This window comes from Crinia signifera, chromosome 2, assembly GCF_055691185.1.
Source record: "Crinia signifera chromosome 2, ASM5569118v1, whole genome shotgun sequence".
Lineage (NCBI taxonomy): Eukaryota > Metazoa > Chordata > Amphibia > Anura > Myobatrachidae > Crinia > Crinia signifera.
The window spans coordinates 210,021,499-210,041,436 of NC_139218.1; the positions used below are offsets into that span (position 1 = coordinate 210,021,499).

The 19,938-nt window shown below is 43.7% G+C and overlaps 1 protein-coding gene across 1 annotated transcript; it reads right to left on the reverse strand.

Annotated features, from left to right (window-relative positions):
- Positions 1 to 19,042: 19,042 nt before the first annotated feature.
- Positions 19,043 to 19,729, reverse strand: LOC146058481 (gap junction beta-5 protein-like). Its single transcript, XM_083170770.1, has one exon. It carries the CDS (start codon positions 19,727 to 19,729, stop codon positions 19,043 to 19,045), a length of 687 nt encoding a protein of 228 aa, XP_083026896.1.
- Between the last annotated feature and the right edge of the window lie 209 nt (positions 19,730 to 19,938).

Consider the following 19,938-nt stretch of genomic DNA (forward strand, 5'->3'; position numbering starts at 1 on the left):
TTCCCATGGGCGCATCTATCCGCTGCCGCCCCATGCCCTCCGCCTGCACTGTTGGGTGGGAATGGGTCAGTGAACTTGCAGTTCGCCACAGCCATTCGCACCAGGGATCTGCACATACGCATAAATGTGTTTAAGCAAAACATTGGTCCTCCATGTGAACACGCAGAGGACCGATCCAACTAGAATAATGTCCTGTAAGTAAAATCTAATTTACAGTGGTGGTGGGGTGGGGGGGGGGGGGATTAGGATATTATATTTATAAAGACTACCTTTAAAGCATTTAATACAAGGTAGGATATTCAAACAGGACCTTAACATACTGTATTATGAAGTACAATTTAAATCAGGGTTGCCAACTCTCCCGGAACGTCCGTGAGAGTCCCGGAATCCTGGGACATCTCACGGACTCCCAGAAGATGACTCCATTCTCTAAATAACGGCAATGATGCCGCATTAGCTTGCGCAATGTGTACTGCGCTAGATAATGGCAATGACGCCACAGCGTGTCATCGCGCTGGAGGCATCATCGCAACCATGCTGCCAGACTAAAACAGAGAACTGTGTGTCTAATGGGTGGGGTAAGTACTCAATCACTGGCACTCTCTTTTCGTTGACTTTACTATGTTCTGTGTCACTGTCAATATGAAAGCCCTTTGCCTGCTCTCCTGACACTGTCCCCACTACAGTACACTGTCTACTCCTTCCTTGCCCTCCCCTCTGCCTACTCTCCTGGCACTGCCCCCACTACTCTTTCCATGCCCTTTCCCCTGACTACTCTCTGCCTGCTCTCCCAGCACTGTCCCCACTACAGTACACTACTCCTTCCCTGCCCTCCCCTCTGCCTGGCCTCTCAGCACTGCCGACACTACTTCTTCCCGGCCCTCTCCCCTGACTCCCCTCTGCCTGCTCTCCCAGCACTGCTCCCACTTACACAGACAATAGGGCACCATACCTCTGTCTACAATATGTAAAGCAGCAGCTGAAGGAATGGGCCTGCAGAGAGTGGTGGCTGATGGGCCATGGAACTTTCTGTTTTTATCTTGCATCAGGCTAATGCTGCTAAGCACTAGAGCAAGAACTGTTATTGGTACTTGTTTCCTAGCACGGCCACACCGATTTACATCGGGGTGGTCGTGTCGGAAAAATCGGGTCGATCGCATCGCATGCGATTTGGTCGCATGCGATGCGATCGACGCGACCGACTCGATTTTGGACCCGATTTTTTGATTGAATGAAATGTAAATCGGGTCCCTGGGACCCGATTTTACATTGGATTCAATGTAAAATATTCCCTAGACCCCCAAATTTAACGACGTAAACCCCACCCCACGATAGACGCCAACCCGAAGCGTGGCGAGCGCAGCGAGCCCGCGAGGGGCGGCAGTGCGCGTCCTCCGACCTTTTCATTTCCCTACTATCCACGTCGGCGTGGAGTTGAGAATAGAATAGTGTGGCGAGCGCACGCGAATACCTGTGAAGTTATACGCGTCCCCTCGCGGGGCTCGCTGCGCTCGCCACGCTTCGGGCTCGGTGGCTCGCTGCGCTCGCCACACTATTCTATTCTCAACTCCACGCCGACGTGGATAGTAGGGGAATGAAAAGGTCGGAGGACGCGCACCGCCGCCCCTCGCGGGCTCGCTGCGCTCGCCACGCTTCGGGTTGGCGTCTATCGTGGGGTGACGACGGGGACATCTATAATGCGAAATGGGTCATATTGGCCCATTTCACATTTTTCACATTTTTTTAAAGGTGAGATGGACTTAATCAAGTCCATCTCATCTTGTGCCATTATAATGGCACAAGACCGACGCGATCCTCACGATTTCAATGTTAAAAAATATTTTAACATTGAAGCCTATGGGGAAATCGGGGGCATCGCGTCGGTCGCGTCGGGACCAATGTTAATGGTCCCGACCGATGCGATGCCCCCGATTTTGTACCTTTGCCGGCAAAATGGACCTGATTTCAAAGGAAATCGGGTCCATCGTGTGGATCGTGTACCTTAACTTAAAGGTACACGATCCACAAGATTGTGGCCGTGCTAGGAAACAAGTACCCTGTTATTAAATCGTTCACAGTAAATATTATTCTGAGCAACTGCCATCTTAAATGAGACCTAAATGTGTATGATAACGTGCAATTGTCTGCATCAAAATGACTTCTTCACTGAAGACATTGTTTTTGCAAATATTTAACCACTGTCAATGCCATTCTCTGGTCATATTAATAACATGTTATTTTAGAATTAGCATTGCCCCCCCTGGTGAATTGTGTGGCCCCTGGTGATGCAAGGCCCGCCCCCTGGCTTTTATTTTTCTCCCTGAAATGAGTTTTCAAAAGTAGGCAACCCTTAAAATATGTCAATAATCTTAATGCAGATGTACTGTACATATTTGTGTAGTTTTGCAGCTGTTCAAACATGTTTTATTAAATTGCCCATTGTAGCTAACTAGACCTTGAACTGAATTTTCCATACAGGTATTAGTGATGAGTTTTGCTTTTCACAGCATTTTCTGCAAGTCGCCATGGAGACGCTTTCAGCCAATCAAATAGAGTTCTCCACATTGGAGGCTCTTGGGATACATCTTAATTCTCAATGTACAGTATAAACACACGACTCTATGGCCCAATTAAAGGACTTTCATTGTTTAGTGAGGACCTCCAGCAGAATTACTGTTAACTGGCTGATTAGCTTATCATATATTTGCAAATATGTGTAACTAACCTTTTGTATTTCATTTCTATATACAAAAGCTGGGGACTGAAGATGTATTAAAATCATTTCCATTCTGTGTGTTCAAATTTGTCTTCTGCTACCTGACAGGAACAATGGCGGACTGGCATGATAGCAATGACAACCTCAGTTATACGAAGGTAGCTTAGATCATTTACATTTTTTATTGGACACCTTTATTGACTTTTAAGGATTAAACAAGTGCTTGGCATTCATTGGTGTTGTGAGGTTTTTAGCTGATAAACTTTCTTCAATTAGCATTTATTTATGTGGCACAAAAAAAGTTCCACAATACTATATGGAGCAATGATAGAAAACAGGGCTAACAAAGTACCAAAACGACATGTACAAAATGACATACAGTCAATACATATTACAGGCTTAGTAAGTGTGGTTAAGAAGGAGGAACGAGAAAAGATGAGAGAGGGTCCTGCTCACAAGATGGAGTTGGGTATTGAGATACAAGGGTAGGTTATTGAGGTGGTAAAGTAGAGATCTATTAAAAAAGTATGGTTGCAAAGAAAAGACAGCCAGGACAAAACCATACAATGTACAACCGACCTTAACAAACATGCTCTGTAGGCAGAGACCAACACAACAAGCGTATGGGTATCCAATTCCTTCTAAAGTTGTCTATCCATACTGTGAGGGAGGTACAGTATTGCTACCACTGTAAAGGTGGTGTACCTTACAACATAGGGCATGATTCATAGTTATGGAATGACTGCGCAATACTGCACAACTTATATACTAATGCAGCAGGAGGCGTCTATTGGAAAAAGATGCCTCCTTCCAGCATCTGTGATCCATGCAGTGGCGTAACTAAGTTTTGGGCACCCCCCCCGCCGCCGCCCCGCCAAGCACCCCCAATCCCCAGCCGCCCCGCCACCCATGCAACCCCCCCCCAATGCCCTGCCGCCCATGCAACCCCCCCCCAATCCCCTGCAGCCTTACCTATCACGCTGGTCCCGGCGGCTCCGTTCTTCTTCTGCTGAGGACCACCACAAAATGGCCGCCCCCATACAGCAGACAGTTTCAGAGAACTGTGTGCTATATGGGGGCGGCCATTTTGTGGTGGTCCTCAGCAGAAGAACGGAGCCGCCGGGACCAGCGAGATAGGTAAGTCTGCGGGGGATTGGGGGGGGGGGGTGTAACTATAGCACCGCAGCCCCCGGCGCCCCCACATGCACAGCGCCCCCCGCGGTGGCGGGGGCTGCGGTGCTATAGTTACGCCGCTGGATCCATGCACTTTGACAAGGATACACCATTGCAGTGGCGTAACTATAAATTTAGCTCCCCCCTGCCAAAAAACATTGTGGTGCCCCCCCCTTTCTTTAGTAAAACATGACAATGGTGCAGACTAGTTACCTGGGCCACTGTGCACCGCCATGTATAGTGCTGCAACTCCCCAGGAGTGACGTGCCTCCATGCGGAATAACAGGCAGGGAGGACATCCTATCCGCTGACATATTGTAGCCTTCTGTCACCAGCCTCAGCTTCCAAAGACCGACCAGGTATACTAGCAGAAGTGTGTGCAGGTAATGATACCGGCCGCCCCCACGTGCAGAGGAGGTGAGGAGACTGGTGAGATGGGGCGATCTGTCACCTACAGTATGCAGCTACAGAACACAGCCACCGCCGCCCACTACTACTGACTGACAGCAAGTTGTGTATTCGTAGAGGACAGCAGGACAGCAGGTATTTTTCAGTGAACCCCGAGACTGCTGGCTCCCCCAAGCCACAGCTGGGGTCGCCACACCATAGTTACGCCACTGCACCATTGCTGCCCTCAACCATCACTCTAATATCCAGCTGCGGCCGGGGGCATTGAATGCAACCACACAGGATCCGTTCTGCACATGCAGACTACTACAAACAAAATCGATACAAATGTAACTAAAGTGAAGCATTCAATTGTAACTAAATATGTTTTATTGACAGTAACCAATATTAGGGAGCCTAATTATCATGAAATATTTGTGGAATATAATATTAAGCAGTATTAAGCATCATTCCACTGTACCATATAGGAATCACAGCAGATATTAGTCCTTCCATTTCTGATAGCAGCCACAGCCCCATAGGTTTTTATGGGAGTTGATCAACTGGCAGATTGATCAATGTCAGGAATGTACAGCATTCCAGAGTTTGTCCCTGCAGAGAACATCTAAATATGACATCAGGCTGCAGAAGCTTATGGGCTACAATCAGCAAAATGTACCCCAGGTAACAGTAGAGGAGTGAGGATGCTAATGGGATCACTTTACCCTGAGCACATTTCACAGATGGACTGTTCTCGGTGCCCCGGTAATTGCAGGTGTACATAGATACATTCTGACTGTGTTACCACATAGAGTACCACAATGCAATTTTTAGGCAATATTATAATGATGAGAGCACACTGTAACATGAGTCCTAATTTTGCAAACACAATGTTATAGGCCCTTATTTAGATCTGTTACATCTGCCCCACCTACAGTTCACATGGTTTTGCCCATTTTGAGAACAAATTTGTACTGCGATCAGATCTGAATAAGGAACATAGTCTGTGTTATCGGTCAAAAAGTTACCGATTTTGATCTGATAAGACATGGGATCTGGGATATGTTCCAGAACCCTTGTGTTATTGCAGCTTTCAGGGCTGGTTAATAGCAATTATGATTCATGGCTTGATGTACAGATGTAGCCATTCTCATATTTGCTGCACTGAGCTACTGCCGGCTGCGAACAGTCTATTTATGCTCCCTGCTATACCTTCTGTGTCACTCCTGTCTGTCTTACCCTTCCCTCTAGAATGTAAGCTCTCACGAGCAGGGCCCTCTCTCCTCTTCCCCCCTGTTCTGACAGCACTCTTCTTGCATTTCAACTACAGCTCTCTTACTCACATACAATCTATACCTGCATCTAGTCTCATTAACTTCCTTATATCTCAGCTGTATTTTGTACTAAGAATTGTGCTTTAATTGTGTTATGCAGGGCCGGCGGAACCCGCTCAGTGAGGGATGCAAAGCAGGGAGGCGCCGGCCAGTAGAGGCGCTTTTCCCTCCCTGCTCTGCACCCTGCTGTCTGCTGCTGCCTGTCCTACTGCATGACAGACAGCGGCACCGGCAACATGAGGCACTTACCCACCGCTGATGTCCTGCATGCAGGAAAGGGTGAGGGCCGGGGGAAGCAGAGACGTGATGAGATCTGCAGAGGATGGCTCCGGAGTTACTGCTGACTGCAGTACTGCCAGGAGCCACTAGATGCCTCCTGCTGATCCCACTGTGGAGCTCTCTGCCCGGGACCCGGCTGTAGAGAAACTGGCTGATGTGAGTTTGTTTTTGTCTGCCTGTCTGTCTATATCTCTCTGTCTATATCTATATCTCACTGTCTGTCTGTATATTTCTCTCTCTCTGTCTATATCTCACTCTGTCTGTCTATATCTTTCTCTGTCTATATATATATTTACATCTATCTATCTATCTATCTATCTATCTATCTATCTATCTATCTATCTATCTATCTATCTATCTATCTATCTAGCTGTCTGTCTGTCTGTCTATCTATATCTCTCTCTGTCTATATCTTTCTATATCTATTTAACTCTATCTATCTATCTATCTATCTATCTATCTATCTATCTGTCTGTCTGTCTGTCTGTCTGTCTGTCTGTCTGTCTGTCTGTCTGTCTGTCTATATCTGGGGGTGAATATACTTATAGGGGGGCTCAGCCTCTTCATAGTAAAATGCAACTTTTACTCCAAAATACTGACACAAACACTTATCAACCATTAAAAATCATGTGAAAGGGAAACTGTAACAAAAAAAAAACAAATGGGTGAGCTACTCGAACAAAATGGTTTTTTTTGTAGCACGAGTTATCACTTTATGGGCAATGGAAGGGAGGGCGCAAAATGTCAGTTTGCAGGGGGGCGCCAGACACCCTAGCATCGGCCCTGGTGTTATGTCTAGTTCTGTGTACCCTGTACTGTTCTATATGTACGGTGCAGGCTTGTGCAATCACAATGTGGTGCCGCTGAATGGCTGCCTGGGTACTGCACAGCTCGGTAATTATATGTTCCCCATGTCCGTGTCCCTTATTAGAATGCGTCTAGTACATACTGTATCTGTACGTGTGATGTACAGTATATCTGTACCGCCATTGTTGCTTGTTCCTTGTACTGATAACCCTTTGTATTACAGTATGTGCACTGTTATTTTTAATGTCTGTAAAGCGCCTTGAGTCCTATTGGAGAAAATGCGATATATAAATCTAACTTTCTTACTTACTACTTACAGTCTGGCATTCCATGCAGCGTCACAGCATAAATGAGCATCTGTACGTAAATCATAATCCCACATAAGTGCTGGCTATTGGGGCTAATTGGAAAGTTTCTAGGCAATACCTTAGCTGTTACTAATTGGATTTCACCATTAGTGTTCATTGGGTGGTACAACATGTATATAGGGGTGTACTGTACATCTAATTATCTTTCATAAATGTAATTTAATATAATAAGATAGAATATAACACATGTTATTAATATATTATAATATATATTAGTGCTGTAAAAAGGATGCATGAACACATGCTTTATTTGTGGCCTTACTGCAATCACAAATACGCACAATAATGAGTCTGTAGTAGACATGGGTGACGTGGGTGACGGGGTGGGGAAGTGGGCGAGCCACTTACTGGTGTGCTAGACACACTACTCAGTGTAGAAGTAGGAGCACCTAGCACACGTGAGGCCTCCATTTGTTGTATTTGGGCCTGCATGGCCATCAACGCATTGCACTGCACAGTACTGGCATGGGTAATGGAGCCCACACACGCACTGATCCCGGCGTGCGTTGTGGGCTTAACTAGCACACATAGCATCGCATCGTATGCCTTGTGCATGCGATGCGATAAAAAGCTAGTACAAAAAGTATGTGCAGCACATACTTTTTGTACTGTACGATGAGGTGCCGTGGGAGCGCGCACCCCATCGTACAGCATCGCACCGCCGGCAACAGTGCGTGTGTGGGCTCCTTAAGGGCTACTAAACTTTGTGCAAGAGTGCCAATATGGCTGTTCTGCTCCCTTAAAGCCGCAGCAATTTCTGAAAGACGGGTGTCTATGTTATTTGCTATGCGCACCTGAGTGTCTACACCAATCCTCACATGTCTAGCCATTTTGCGTAATTGCAGAAAGGTGTCACGCATGTACCCCTTGATGTTCAATATTTCCAGGCTTTGGGAGGCCATAAATTCCAGCTGCTTGTCCTTGAAATGTGCCAAGGAGGCAGCTACCTGGGCAGAAGAAGCTACTGTAGGGGGTGTATTTGTGGGTGGGGGTGGGTTAAGAGCCACGCCACTTGGTGGTGCATCTCTCGGTGATGAGGCCTGTGTTTCCTCCTCAGCATCAAACGTGTCTACGGGTTCCAGAATGATGTGGATGTCCTCCGGCATAATATCCACGGATTCTGTGGCTTGTGGTCCACCTTCAACATTACCTGTGGATAGAGATGAAGATGTAAGTCCTGATGCATATATAGGCCAGTCTCTCAGCAGTACTATATTTGAAAGTGATTGAGATGCTGGTTGTACATCACTAGGGGTACTATTTACTAACATATGTACCCTGAAACTAAATGTAGCCTTCACATGAGGATTTATTGTCATGTGTAGGTCACATTACAATCATGTACATTGTAATGTTGCTTCAGCAGATGAATGTAATGTAAGAGATTGTGGATGTGATATGGGTGTGTGTACTTTATGTGTAATGGGAATTTGTTTTTTAGTTACCTGCTTCAACAGTTTCGGGTCCAACTGGCCTTCTTGTATGTGATGCTGTTGCACCTCGGGAAGGACATTCTGTTAAAGAAAACATGGCAAGGCATTATCTACCTTGCAGTGATGAAAGTTATGCAAAAATTATGGCTACAATTTTCCAGAATGGAGAAAACTACCTTTGGTGAAGGGCAGCATCATTTACTTGACACATTTTTGGTTATATGTTTTGCACCTGTAGTTTGATTCAATAAATAAAACACTGTTTTGCACATGGCAACTGGAGTAAAATCTGTGGTATGTAGGCATGCCAGCCAGGGCCGGCGCCACCACTAGGCAAATCTAGGCATTTGCCTAGGGCGCCGGCCACTGGAGGGCGGTATTTCGCCCCCCCCTTGCCGCCCGGGTACCTGTCCTGCGGTGTATATGTGCGTAAAAGCTGGCGGCAGGGGCGCTATCCGCCGGGCTATGCGGAAGCGCTTCTGTTTTGGAAACACTGGCCGTACGCTGATTGGCTGAGATTCAGCCAATCAGCGTGCGCCGTGCGGCTAGTGTTTCCAAAACAGAAGCGCTTCAGCATAGCCCAGCGGATAGCGCTCGTTATTTCTTATTGACTGCAGGGACCCCCCGCTGCCGCCGCCAGCTTTACAGCGCTGCAGGACAGGTACCCGGGCGGCAGACACCGGGGCGCCCCCACCCCGACTTGCCTGGGGCGCTCTGGTGCCTTGCACCGGCCCTGATGCCAGCACTAGCACCAGTACACCAGTGTTGTTTGGGCACATACATGATAAGCAGCTTTACAGAATGTTACAGTGTGGAATAGTATGTGCAGTTGTGGAACTACAAGGCCCAGCATTCTGACCTATTTGAAAGTATGAGTAGACAATTTCAATTTCCAATACTGGCTGGCCTATGTAGTTCCACTGCAGCACTTTACTTAGTATAACAATACAACATAATATTACAGAAATTAAACTTACCAGCTCTGGGTGGTGTAGGAGGCACATCCGTATCTGCAATGTGGCTGCCTGGTAGGACCTCAGGGGGTATAATTCTTCGCAATTTGATCTCATAGGAAGTGTATGAAATAGGGGTTGCCACTCCTCCACCAGTCTGGGTGGCCTCCTCCAACTCAAGTTCCATTATTTTTTTCAGCTGGCGCTTTATGTCGTTGAAACGGTTTTTTTACGTTTCTCACCAGCCGCTTGTGGTGACTTACCGCGTTGACCGCCTGGGTTATCTCCATCCATATAGACCTTTTACGGTGGGGAGTGGTCCGGTGGTGGGTTTTCCCCAGAAAGCGGTCATAGACTGGTATGATGGCCCTGACAAGGGCTACATTTTCTTCATAACTGAAGCGGATCTTTCTGCCACTTTGTGTACGGTCATCTTCAGCCTCCTCCTCCTCCTCTGCAAAATCTTCACCTCCCATTTCATACTCCTCACCCATGCCAGTGTCCTCCTCCTCCTCAACATATTCCTCCACCTCCGACATGTGGGCCTCCTTCAGCTGCTGTGGGGTATGGGAAAGGTTATATGGGCACACAGAAGGAAGAAAGAGTTGTATGTGGGACGCACACCTTTTTTTTGTAAAGGAGATTTTTTGTTATTTTGGAGAATATTTTCTTATTTAAAAATGTCCTTCAAGTTTTTCTTTTATTATTTGAAACTGGAAGACACGTAAACTCTTAGACACTGTGAAATTATAGAGGTTAAAAATAACATACACTTAACAACATAACCATATAGTGAGACAAGGAAATTTTAGTGTGAAGAAAAATAGGATTAAAAAGGTTGGTACTGAGCTGGGGCTGTTAATGTAATCTTTTGGTGGTTTTTACCGTCTGGGATAAGTGCTGGTATATTTTAACCTTTCTTAGTGGCTTTTATTGCCTCTCTTAGGTATTGTTGCTCTGTGTTTAATGCAGAGCCCAGCTTGTTATCGCCTCTCGGGTGGCTTATAGAAATTTCTAGTCTTTATTCTGCACGGTGGATTCTACTTTGTATCCACTTTACATAGACTCACGGTGATCCTGACAGTGCATTTCAAATGGTTATTGAAAGTTTGTATATATTTTGTACTGATTCTCAATTTTGGATGGAGAGTTAGTTAGGCTTTTTATAGTAGCCGATGTAATATAATATTCAGCTAAATGCTTTTATTACATATATTTTGCTCTGGGTTATTACCGCAGAGCCTGGCTTTTAATCTCTCTCCAGAGAGTATTATGTAGTTATGTAACCTTTATTTCTCTGCTTTGTTTTTTAAATTTGCAGAAGGTTCATATATCCTCTCCTGTCGTTAGTGTGTTAATATAATCCTTACAGTATGTATGGTTTCCACCTAGATTGGCAGTAAACTGTACCAGGATTTATATAGGATTTCAGTTTATTCAAGAATCAGTTTTAATATATAACAATATTCTTTCAGGACACTTCAAGTCAGTGATCAGGAATACAACAATTTTTAAATATCCATATATGTACATACAGGTCATGTATACCTGGTTGTGACAATATTATATTGTATTGCTGAAATCAGCAGTCAGATTAAATAATTCTCTAGTACTGTCTTCCTATTGACCTTTGTAGAGATTAATCGGTCACCTAGTGTCAAGGGTCTTCTCTCTATTACCACATTTGCTGTATGCTGATGACACGTATTGGTCCTGTGTCAGATCTCAATTCAATAGCCTAAGTGATTTACACTTAGTGCAAAAGATGAGAAGCCAATGTAATTTAATTTGTAGCTAATTGCTTTTATTACATATAGTTTGCTCTGAATTCTTAGGCACAGAGCCTGGCTTTTTTTTCTAAGGATATTTTATACAATGTTGCAATAGTGTTGTTACACTTCTTTTCACTGCTTAATATCTCATTTGGCAGTGAGTTGTTTATACAGCCTCTGCTTGCGAGTAATCTGATGCACAGAAAGTGCAGGGTGTAAATTTATGAGAGGGACACAAGAATCGTTTTTTTATGACAATTATTACTTTTTTAAATAAACAGTGTTGACATAGTACTAGGATCAGTAGTCTAAATGACTTAATTTGTACTGTATGTTCTAGGTGAACAGATTGATCGTTCATATGTGCATCCAGGCAGTCTCTGTCTGTAGTGACAGTTTTATTATGCTGGATTCAGCGATTGGAAATACAGGTGCCTGATACTAGTTTTCTATTAGCCTATAGAGGAGATCTGTCTGGCGTCTGATGCCAGTACTCTTCTCTCTATTGCCACGTTTGATACATATTTATAACATGATTAAATTCATTTTAAATGTAACACATTCCCCAGCTCAGCCCACTCCCGACACGTGTTTCAACTGTCTAAGTCTTTTTAAAAAAAAAAAGACTTAGACAGTTGAAACACGTGTCGGGAGTGGGCTGAGCTGGGGAATGTGTTACATTTAAAATTAATTTAATCATGTTATAAATATGTATCAAACGTGGCAATAGAGAGAAGAGTACTGGCATCAGACGCCAGACAGATCTCCTCTATAGGCTAATAGAAAACTAGTATCAGGCACCTGTATTTCCAATCGCTGAATCCAGCATAATAAAACTGTCACTACAGACAGAGACTGCCTGGATGCACATATGAACGATCAATCTGTTCACCTAGAACATACAGTACAAATTAAGTCATTTAGACTATTGATCCTAGTACTATGTCAACACTGTTTATTTAAAAAAGTAATAATTGTCATAAAAAACGATTCTTGTGTCCCTCTCATAAATTTACACCCTGCACTTTCTGTGCATCAGATTACTCGCAAGCAGAGGCTGTATAAACAACTCACTGCCAAATGAGATATTAAGCAGTGAAAAGAAGTGTAACAACACTATTGCAACATTGTATAAAATATCCTTAGAGAAAAAAGCCAGGCTCTGTGCCTAAGAATTCAGAGCAAACTATATGTAATAAAAGCAATTAGCTACAAATTAAATTACATTGGCTTCTCATCTTTTGCACTAAGTGTAAATCACTTAGGCTATTGAATTGAGATCTGACACAGGACCAATACGTGTCATCAGCATACAGCAAATGTGGTAATAGAGAGAAGACCCTTGACACTAGGTGACCGATTAATCTCTACAAAGGTCAATAGGAAGACAGTACTAGAGAATTATTTAATCTGACTGCTGATTTCAGCAATACAATATAATATTGTCACAACCAGGTATACATGACCTGTATGTACATATATGGATATTTAAAAATTGTTGTATTCCTGATCACTGACTTGAAGTGTCCTGAAAGAATATTGTTATATATTAAAACTGATTCTTGAATAAACTGAAATCCTATATAAATCCTGGTACAGTTTACTGCCAATCTAGGTGGAAACCATACATACTGTAAGGATTATATTAACACACTAACGACAGGAGAGGATATATGAACCTTCTGCAAATTTAAAAAACAAAGCAGAGAAATAAAGGTTACATAACTACATAATACTCTCTGGAGAGAGATTAAAAGCCAGGCTCTGCGGTAATAACCCAGAGCAAAATATATGTAATAAAAGCATTTAGCTGAATATTATATTACATCGGCTACTATAAAAAGCCTAACTAACTCTCCATCCAAAATTGAGAATCAGTACAAAATATATACAAACTTTCAATAACCATTTGAAATGCACTGTCAGGATCACCGTGAGTCTATGTAAAGTGGATACAAAGTAGAATCCACCGTGCAGAATAAAGACTAGAAATTTCTATAAGCCACCCGAGAGGCGATAACAAGCTGGGCTCTGCATTAAACACAGAGCAACAATACCTAAGAGAGGCAATAAAAGCCACTAAGAAAGGTTAAAATATACCAGCACTTATCCCAGACGGTAAAAACCACCAAAAGATTACATTAACAGCCCCAGCTCAGTACCAACCTTTTTAATCCTATTTTTCTTCACACTAAAATTTCCTTGTCTCACTATATGGTTATGTTGTTAAATGTATGTTATTTTTAACCTCTATAATTTCACAGTGTCTAAGAGTTTACGTGTCTTCCAGTTTCAAATAATAAAAGAAAAACTTGAAGGACATTTTTAAATAAGAAAATATTCTCCAAAATAACAAAAAATCTCCTTTACAAAAAAAAGGTGTGCGTCCCACATACAACTCTTTCTTCCTTCTGTGTGCCCATATAAGTTTACCTAGTTGTAAGGACAGCACCCGCACCAAAACCTAAAAACAAAATTGGTGACAAGACCTACATCGATAGGTTGACAAGTAACAAAGTGTGCAGACTTACAACCTTCTTTCTGCCTTGGGTATGGGAAAGGTCCTGGGTATCAGAAGTGGATGGTTGCGGATCATCCACCTCCTCCTGCTGGTGCTGGTCCGCCAGGGCCTGTTGTGGGGCAGGCCTTGTTGTGGCCATGCTGTCTGGCACACTGCTGCCACTCCCTGTAATGGAGGACGCCCTCACCAGTCCTCTGCTGCCTCTCCCACTGGCTCCTCTTGGCTGCCTGCTGACACTGCTCCCTCTTCCTCTGCTCCCTCTTCCTCTGCTCCATCTGCCACTGCTCCCTCTGCCACTGCTCCCTCTGCCACTCATGACTCTGCCACCAACACCTCTTCCTCTGCTCACACTGACACTGCTCCTCTCCATACTCCTTACTTCCTATCAAAGAGTCAAATGGCGCCAGTGGCCCTTTATATAGGGGGTGTGATGCATAATGGAGGGGACCTAGGTGGGCCAATAGGTTAGGGTGTTATTTGTCATGTGGAGACAGTCTTGAAAATCGCACTCCGGTTGGTCTAAAATGCGCACATGACCGGCGGAAGAAATCGCACTTTTTAGTGACATCATTTTGCATCAATTCGCCACAATTCGCACTACATCGCACTTTTTACCCTCTAATGCGCATTCCATTAAATATGCGAATTATGACCAAAAAATGCGAATTCAGAAAGTGCGAAGTGCGGCGATGTGGAGTGCGATAAATATATGCGCTTTTCTCGCATTCTATAGAATGTCACCCTGTATCTCTACTTTTCTAGTAGGCTAAGTTCAGAGAGAGTGTGCCAAGGCAATTGAGAGCTATGTAGAGTTTTACATACGCATAATAATGCCCAGTGGCGTTAATACAGGGGTGCAGGTGTCAGCTGCTATGGGGGAGACAGCAAAGTGGCGACTCCTCAGTGACAGGAGCCAGGTTCTGAACTGTAACGTTATGTGCAACACTCAGCTCCTGTCACAGTGTAGAAGCTTGTGCATCATACAGATTGGTCTCTGGGAACAGCCCAGCACCTCTGAGACCACTGGAGTGCCCTCTGCTATAAGGCTTAGGGCCAATATAACCAACTTAAATGACATTCACAATTATGGCTTTTTCAGATGTATCTTTATATAGATAGGGTGGTACAACCGCAGAGATACATATAACTGAGTACATCTGTGTATATAGGTGAATATCAGCATTTAGTTCTCTGTACGCAATGCAGGAATAAATACGGCTGATTTGCCTTTAACTCTGCATCGCTCTCAAAGTGTTACTACATTGTGGGGTAGATGTATGAATCAATGATAAGGGAGGAGACATGATAAAGTGGCTGATACTTTATCACCGGCCAATCGGGTGACGGATGGCTGACAGACAGTCGGGATTCCGAGTCATTACACCAATTTTGGAATGCCGAATGTTCCAACCCAGACACTCAGGATCCCGACGGCCACCGGCTATTCTCCCTCGTGGGGGTCCATGACCCCCATAGAGGGAGAATAGAATAGGTGGATAGTATAGCGAGCCACTGTGCCCGCATAGGGCTTCGTTGCGCTCCCTCGCTGTCTAAGTCCAGGCAATCGGGATCCCGACTGTGGTGTGCTATACCACACCTGGCCAATCAGCTCCTGACTGTTAAGTTACAGGCTGGGTTTAAAAAGGGTCAGTTAGGAGCTGATTGGCCGGTGATAATTTACCAGGCACTTTATCACTTCTCCCTTATCACTGCTTCATATATCTACCCCCCAGGTATATTATGTCAATGGCAATGTTTACAATGGTGAATTGGTCTTACAACAGACATGCACACATTTTGCAACTTTGCTAAAAATCCATTATTTATGTGCCATTACCCTAGATTCAATCTCACATTATTTTAATAGGATAAAAGATGGTAAAAAGAGACCATATTATTCGGATATGAAAAGGAGTCAGACTGTCAGATATCAATACACTCTTTTTAAATATTAATTCTGTATTTCTTGTTCTAATAAACATCAGATCATAAATAATGCGCTTAGCCAATACTTACGCCATATTAAAGGGGCCTTCACAAGCAGCTACAATGCTAAGCATTCTCAGATATGCTAGATCGCTCAGAACATACAGCAAGGTCGCTCAGCACACAGCTATGTGACAGTGCTGTGTGCTGAGTGATCTGTCAGGGCCAGTGTTATCCTCAGAGTTCCCGTGTGTGACACCCAACCCCACCGCCATCAACCCCTGGCCCACCAGATCCCTGCAAATGGCTCTGCGACTATGCAAGTCCCCAAAGTCGTTCACAAAGAGCACCTACTCATATGCATAAAAGACCAATGTGCAGTCCCCAAACTATCGGAATGGGGCCTAATTCGTCTCAGTCCGAACAAACTGGAATGACCCCCAATGTCAAATATTTGTTAACACTCCGCAATGGCCACTATTAAAATTAAAATTTTGGCAACTGCAGTGAGCATGAACTAAAATATCTAAGGGTTACAAGACAACTTTGTATGTGTCAGAAAATATTGTTTATTTTTTTCCATTTATAAAAATTACACGAATGAACGAAGTGCTTCCACAAATGTGAAATAGCCATGCTATAGATTGCAATGTGTATTAACAATAGAAAAATAAAAATAACTGACAAATTCAATACATTATATCAGTACCGTTAGTACTTCTTCTTATTCCTCCTCTTCCACATCATCATATATTTCCTAAACCATTCAAAATTAATGACTTGAGGCATTCTTACTTTGTTTTTCCAAGTTATTATTCTATTTAGTCTGAAATGATTTGATGAATATTACAGTAGTTCAGGGTTGCCGACTTTAAAAAAATCCTCTCCGGGCTTCTTGCATTACGAGTTTTGGGGGCGGGGCTTAACCGTGACGTCATTAAGCCCCGCCCCATTACATCAAATAGCAGAAATAACTGATATCCATGGAGGGGGCGGGGCTAAAACGACACAATTGCGCCGTTTTAGCTCCGCCCCCTCCCCTGAGCCCCGCGGATTGCGGCATATAAATGCCGCAATCGGGGGGCTCAGTGGGGGTCCCCCTGATTCCGGGAGGGTTGCCCACCCTTCCGGGGGTCGGGAGGAAGGACCCGATTTTCGTGAGACTCCCGCAAATTCCGGGAGGGTCTGCAACCCTGCAGTAGTTTAGAATGGAAGTATCTATGTTTTTTTAGTCACATTTATCAGTCTAAAGGACAGTAGGTTTGATGTAGGGTTGAATAAAAATGACTTTTGCAATTATGAGTGTGTATGCTCCAAAAAACCATTGTTCTAATCAGAGTCATAAGCAACTGTCCGCTTGTAAGTGCATAATTGGTAGTGATGGGGTAATTACATATGGGGTGGAATGTAGTAATGCAGTGAAAACTCTGTCTTTTTGGGTTTTTACTGCATTTTCAAATGTTATAACCATGATGCCGGGGCTGTAATGTAAAACGTACTGTAATGCCAGCTATGCCTGACATGACCTTATGGAAGCCTGTGAGCTTCTTTCCGCATCGCTGCATGATGCATCTGGTACCTCCTAGCATGCCCGTGGACACCCACATACTTCTGCACATGCACAGAGGATCTCCTGGGTCATAAACCCAGAAGTTCAGGTACTGGATTACAATGCAAAGGGAAACTCTCAGAAGAGCTGCCCTTTGCATTACTAGTTGCATACAGAATGTTAGAACATGCAATTAGTATTGGCAGGATGGATGGTGGGATGTATCACAAGTCACAAGAGACAATAGAGAGACAGAGAGCTGTAGAAGCTTGGAGAGAAAAGTTCAGAGCGATAAATTGCCAACCAATCAGCTCCTAGCTGTCATGATTCAAACACAGCCTGTAAAATGACAGAAGTTGATTGGTTGGTACTATAAATACAATCATGTGGATAAGGGCAGTTTGGCTGCAGAAAAAAGTACAACTCTCAATATGGTTGAATATCTGCATTTAGGATCCGATTCAGACCTGTCCGCTAGACAGCATATATTTGCTGCCTTGTGAACAGATAAACACCACCCCGCTGAGCATAGGTGCCGATTTATGTTTTTGCTGGTGGGTGCTCAAACAAAAAATATAGGGGAGTGGCTTCCTGGGAAAGGGGCGTGGCCACACAATAACACTGCTTTATATTACGCAGAACAGTTGTCTCCAATATTCAAATTATGGCAACAGTGACAAATACATAAATGCCCCCACAGTGCAGGTACATAAATGCCCACACAGTACCTGTGCCAGCGACGAGGGAGGGAGGGTGCAGTGGGACACAGGCGGGTGGCCCGCTGCTGAGCAGGTGGGTGCTCATCAATTTTCGTGGGTGCTTGGGCCCACAAGCACCCACAGAATCGGCACCTATGCCGCTGAGCAATTCCCCGCACTTGCATGCGAGTGAATGTGTACGCTTACACATCCACTCGCATGCGGCCACATTTGTGAAAAATCATTGGATGGTTGCTCACCAGCATATTCGTTCATGTGCAGATGCCCCCCAACCAAATTCGGCCCTCAACGAGCAGGTTTGAATCCCCCCTTAGTTCTGAGCACAAAATGTAGCAGCAATTTCTGCTAACTTGCATTTAATACTACATTAGCTCCATCCCTGGATATGCACATCTTGGTAAGCCATAGGTCAGAGCCATTTATATTTTAGTCGTTATTGGTTCCTCATGGTCGAGAGTTTATCTGAATTTTACATTTACAAAGGAACGAGTCTGTAATTACAGCTTGGTCCATGGTACACAGACATCACAAACAGACATCACAAAGGCTGTATGAATGAACTATGTTGGTCCTTGGTATCATTATAGTCTATTCACTGAACTAAACATTTTACAATGAAATATATGTTTATAAACAGAGAATTATATATCAAAACCATTGTTGCGGAGTAACTAATCATAATCTCCTTTGGCTACTTGTAGTACTCTTACATACTGTTTGCATTAACTACAGTATAAGTTTCCTATCTTTGCCATCACAAAACATAATGTACAGTCTGGTGATTAAGAGCACATAGAAGACTTCTAAACATTATTTACAATGATAATGACCAATTTCTAAAGTGTCCTTAGAAATATAATACTGTATACAATAGAATATGCTTCTGAACAAATATTCCTTAGCTACAGTATCACTTGTGCAAATAGTTTATAAGGTATGTCCATGAAATGCTATACTATTTTCAGTTAACACACACTATCACTGAACAGCATGGTAACAAAATTGTTCAGTATTTTTGCTTTAACATCAACACTTGAGGTATAGAGTTATATACTTGAAGCTGGGTCTTTACAATTTGCTGTGTTTTTGCCCATGGACAAAACTATCAGAGCACTGCTACAGGCATCTTGCTTCTGCTTTGGATTGTTTCTTTACACTTCTTTCCAATAAGGTATGCAGCCTCCATAAGGTTTAGAAGGACACATACAGCAGAAGTAATGATCATGAAGAGAGTGAAGATGTTTTTTTCAGATGGCCTGGATATGAAGCAGTCCACAGTGTTGGGACATGGTGGAAGAGTGCATTTCACTAATCGAGGAAGAAATAAATTCTCATACAGACGATGGAAGATATAAATGAAAACAGAGTCCACAGAAGCTTTGATGAAAAGACTGATGAGATAGGTCCACCATAGCCCCCCTCTTTTTTTCCCTATATTTTGATAAAGTTTGCCAGAGTTTTCCCCTAACTTCTCTATGTGCTTCCTCTCTCGATTCTCTCGGTAGGCCACATGCATTACAACAAGAAGAGAAGGACATGTGACCAAGATAAGTTGTAAAGCCCAAAGTCGGATGTGGGAAACAGGAAAGTAATCATCATAACAGACATTGGTACATCCAGGTTGTCGAGTGTTGCAGTCAAAGTCTTTCTGATCATCTCCCCAGACCCTAGTTGCTGAGACTGCATATACAAGGATGCGGAAGATAAAGACAACCGAAAGCCAGAGACGACCAAATTCCGTGGAGAATTTATTGACGCCTGTCAATAGAGCTTCATACACTCCCCAGTTCATGGCTGTACGGGACTGAAAGAAAAACACATATTAACATATTTAAACCGAAAGGTTTTCTAATGGGGGATCAGGCATGTTATGCTATACAATGGGGGATAGCCAATTATCTCAGAAGCAGTTTTGGCCATAACAAAAGAAAAAAAAATCGGATATAGTCATTTTTGACCGATTGTCATCAGCGCGGTATCCAATTAGAGGCCATCTTTAAC

Coding starts and splice junctions, on each gene's coding strand:
- LOC146058481 (XM_083170770.1), bottom strand. CDS start 19,729: ATGAACTGGGGAGTGTATGAAGCTCTATTGACAGGCGTCAATAAATTC.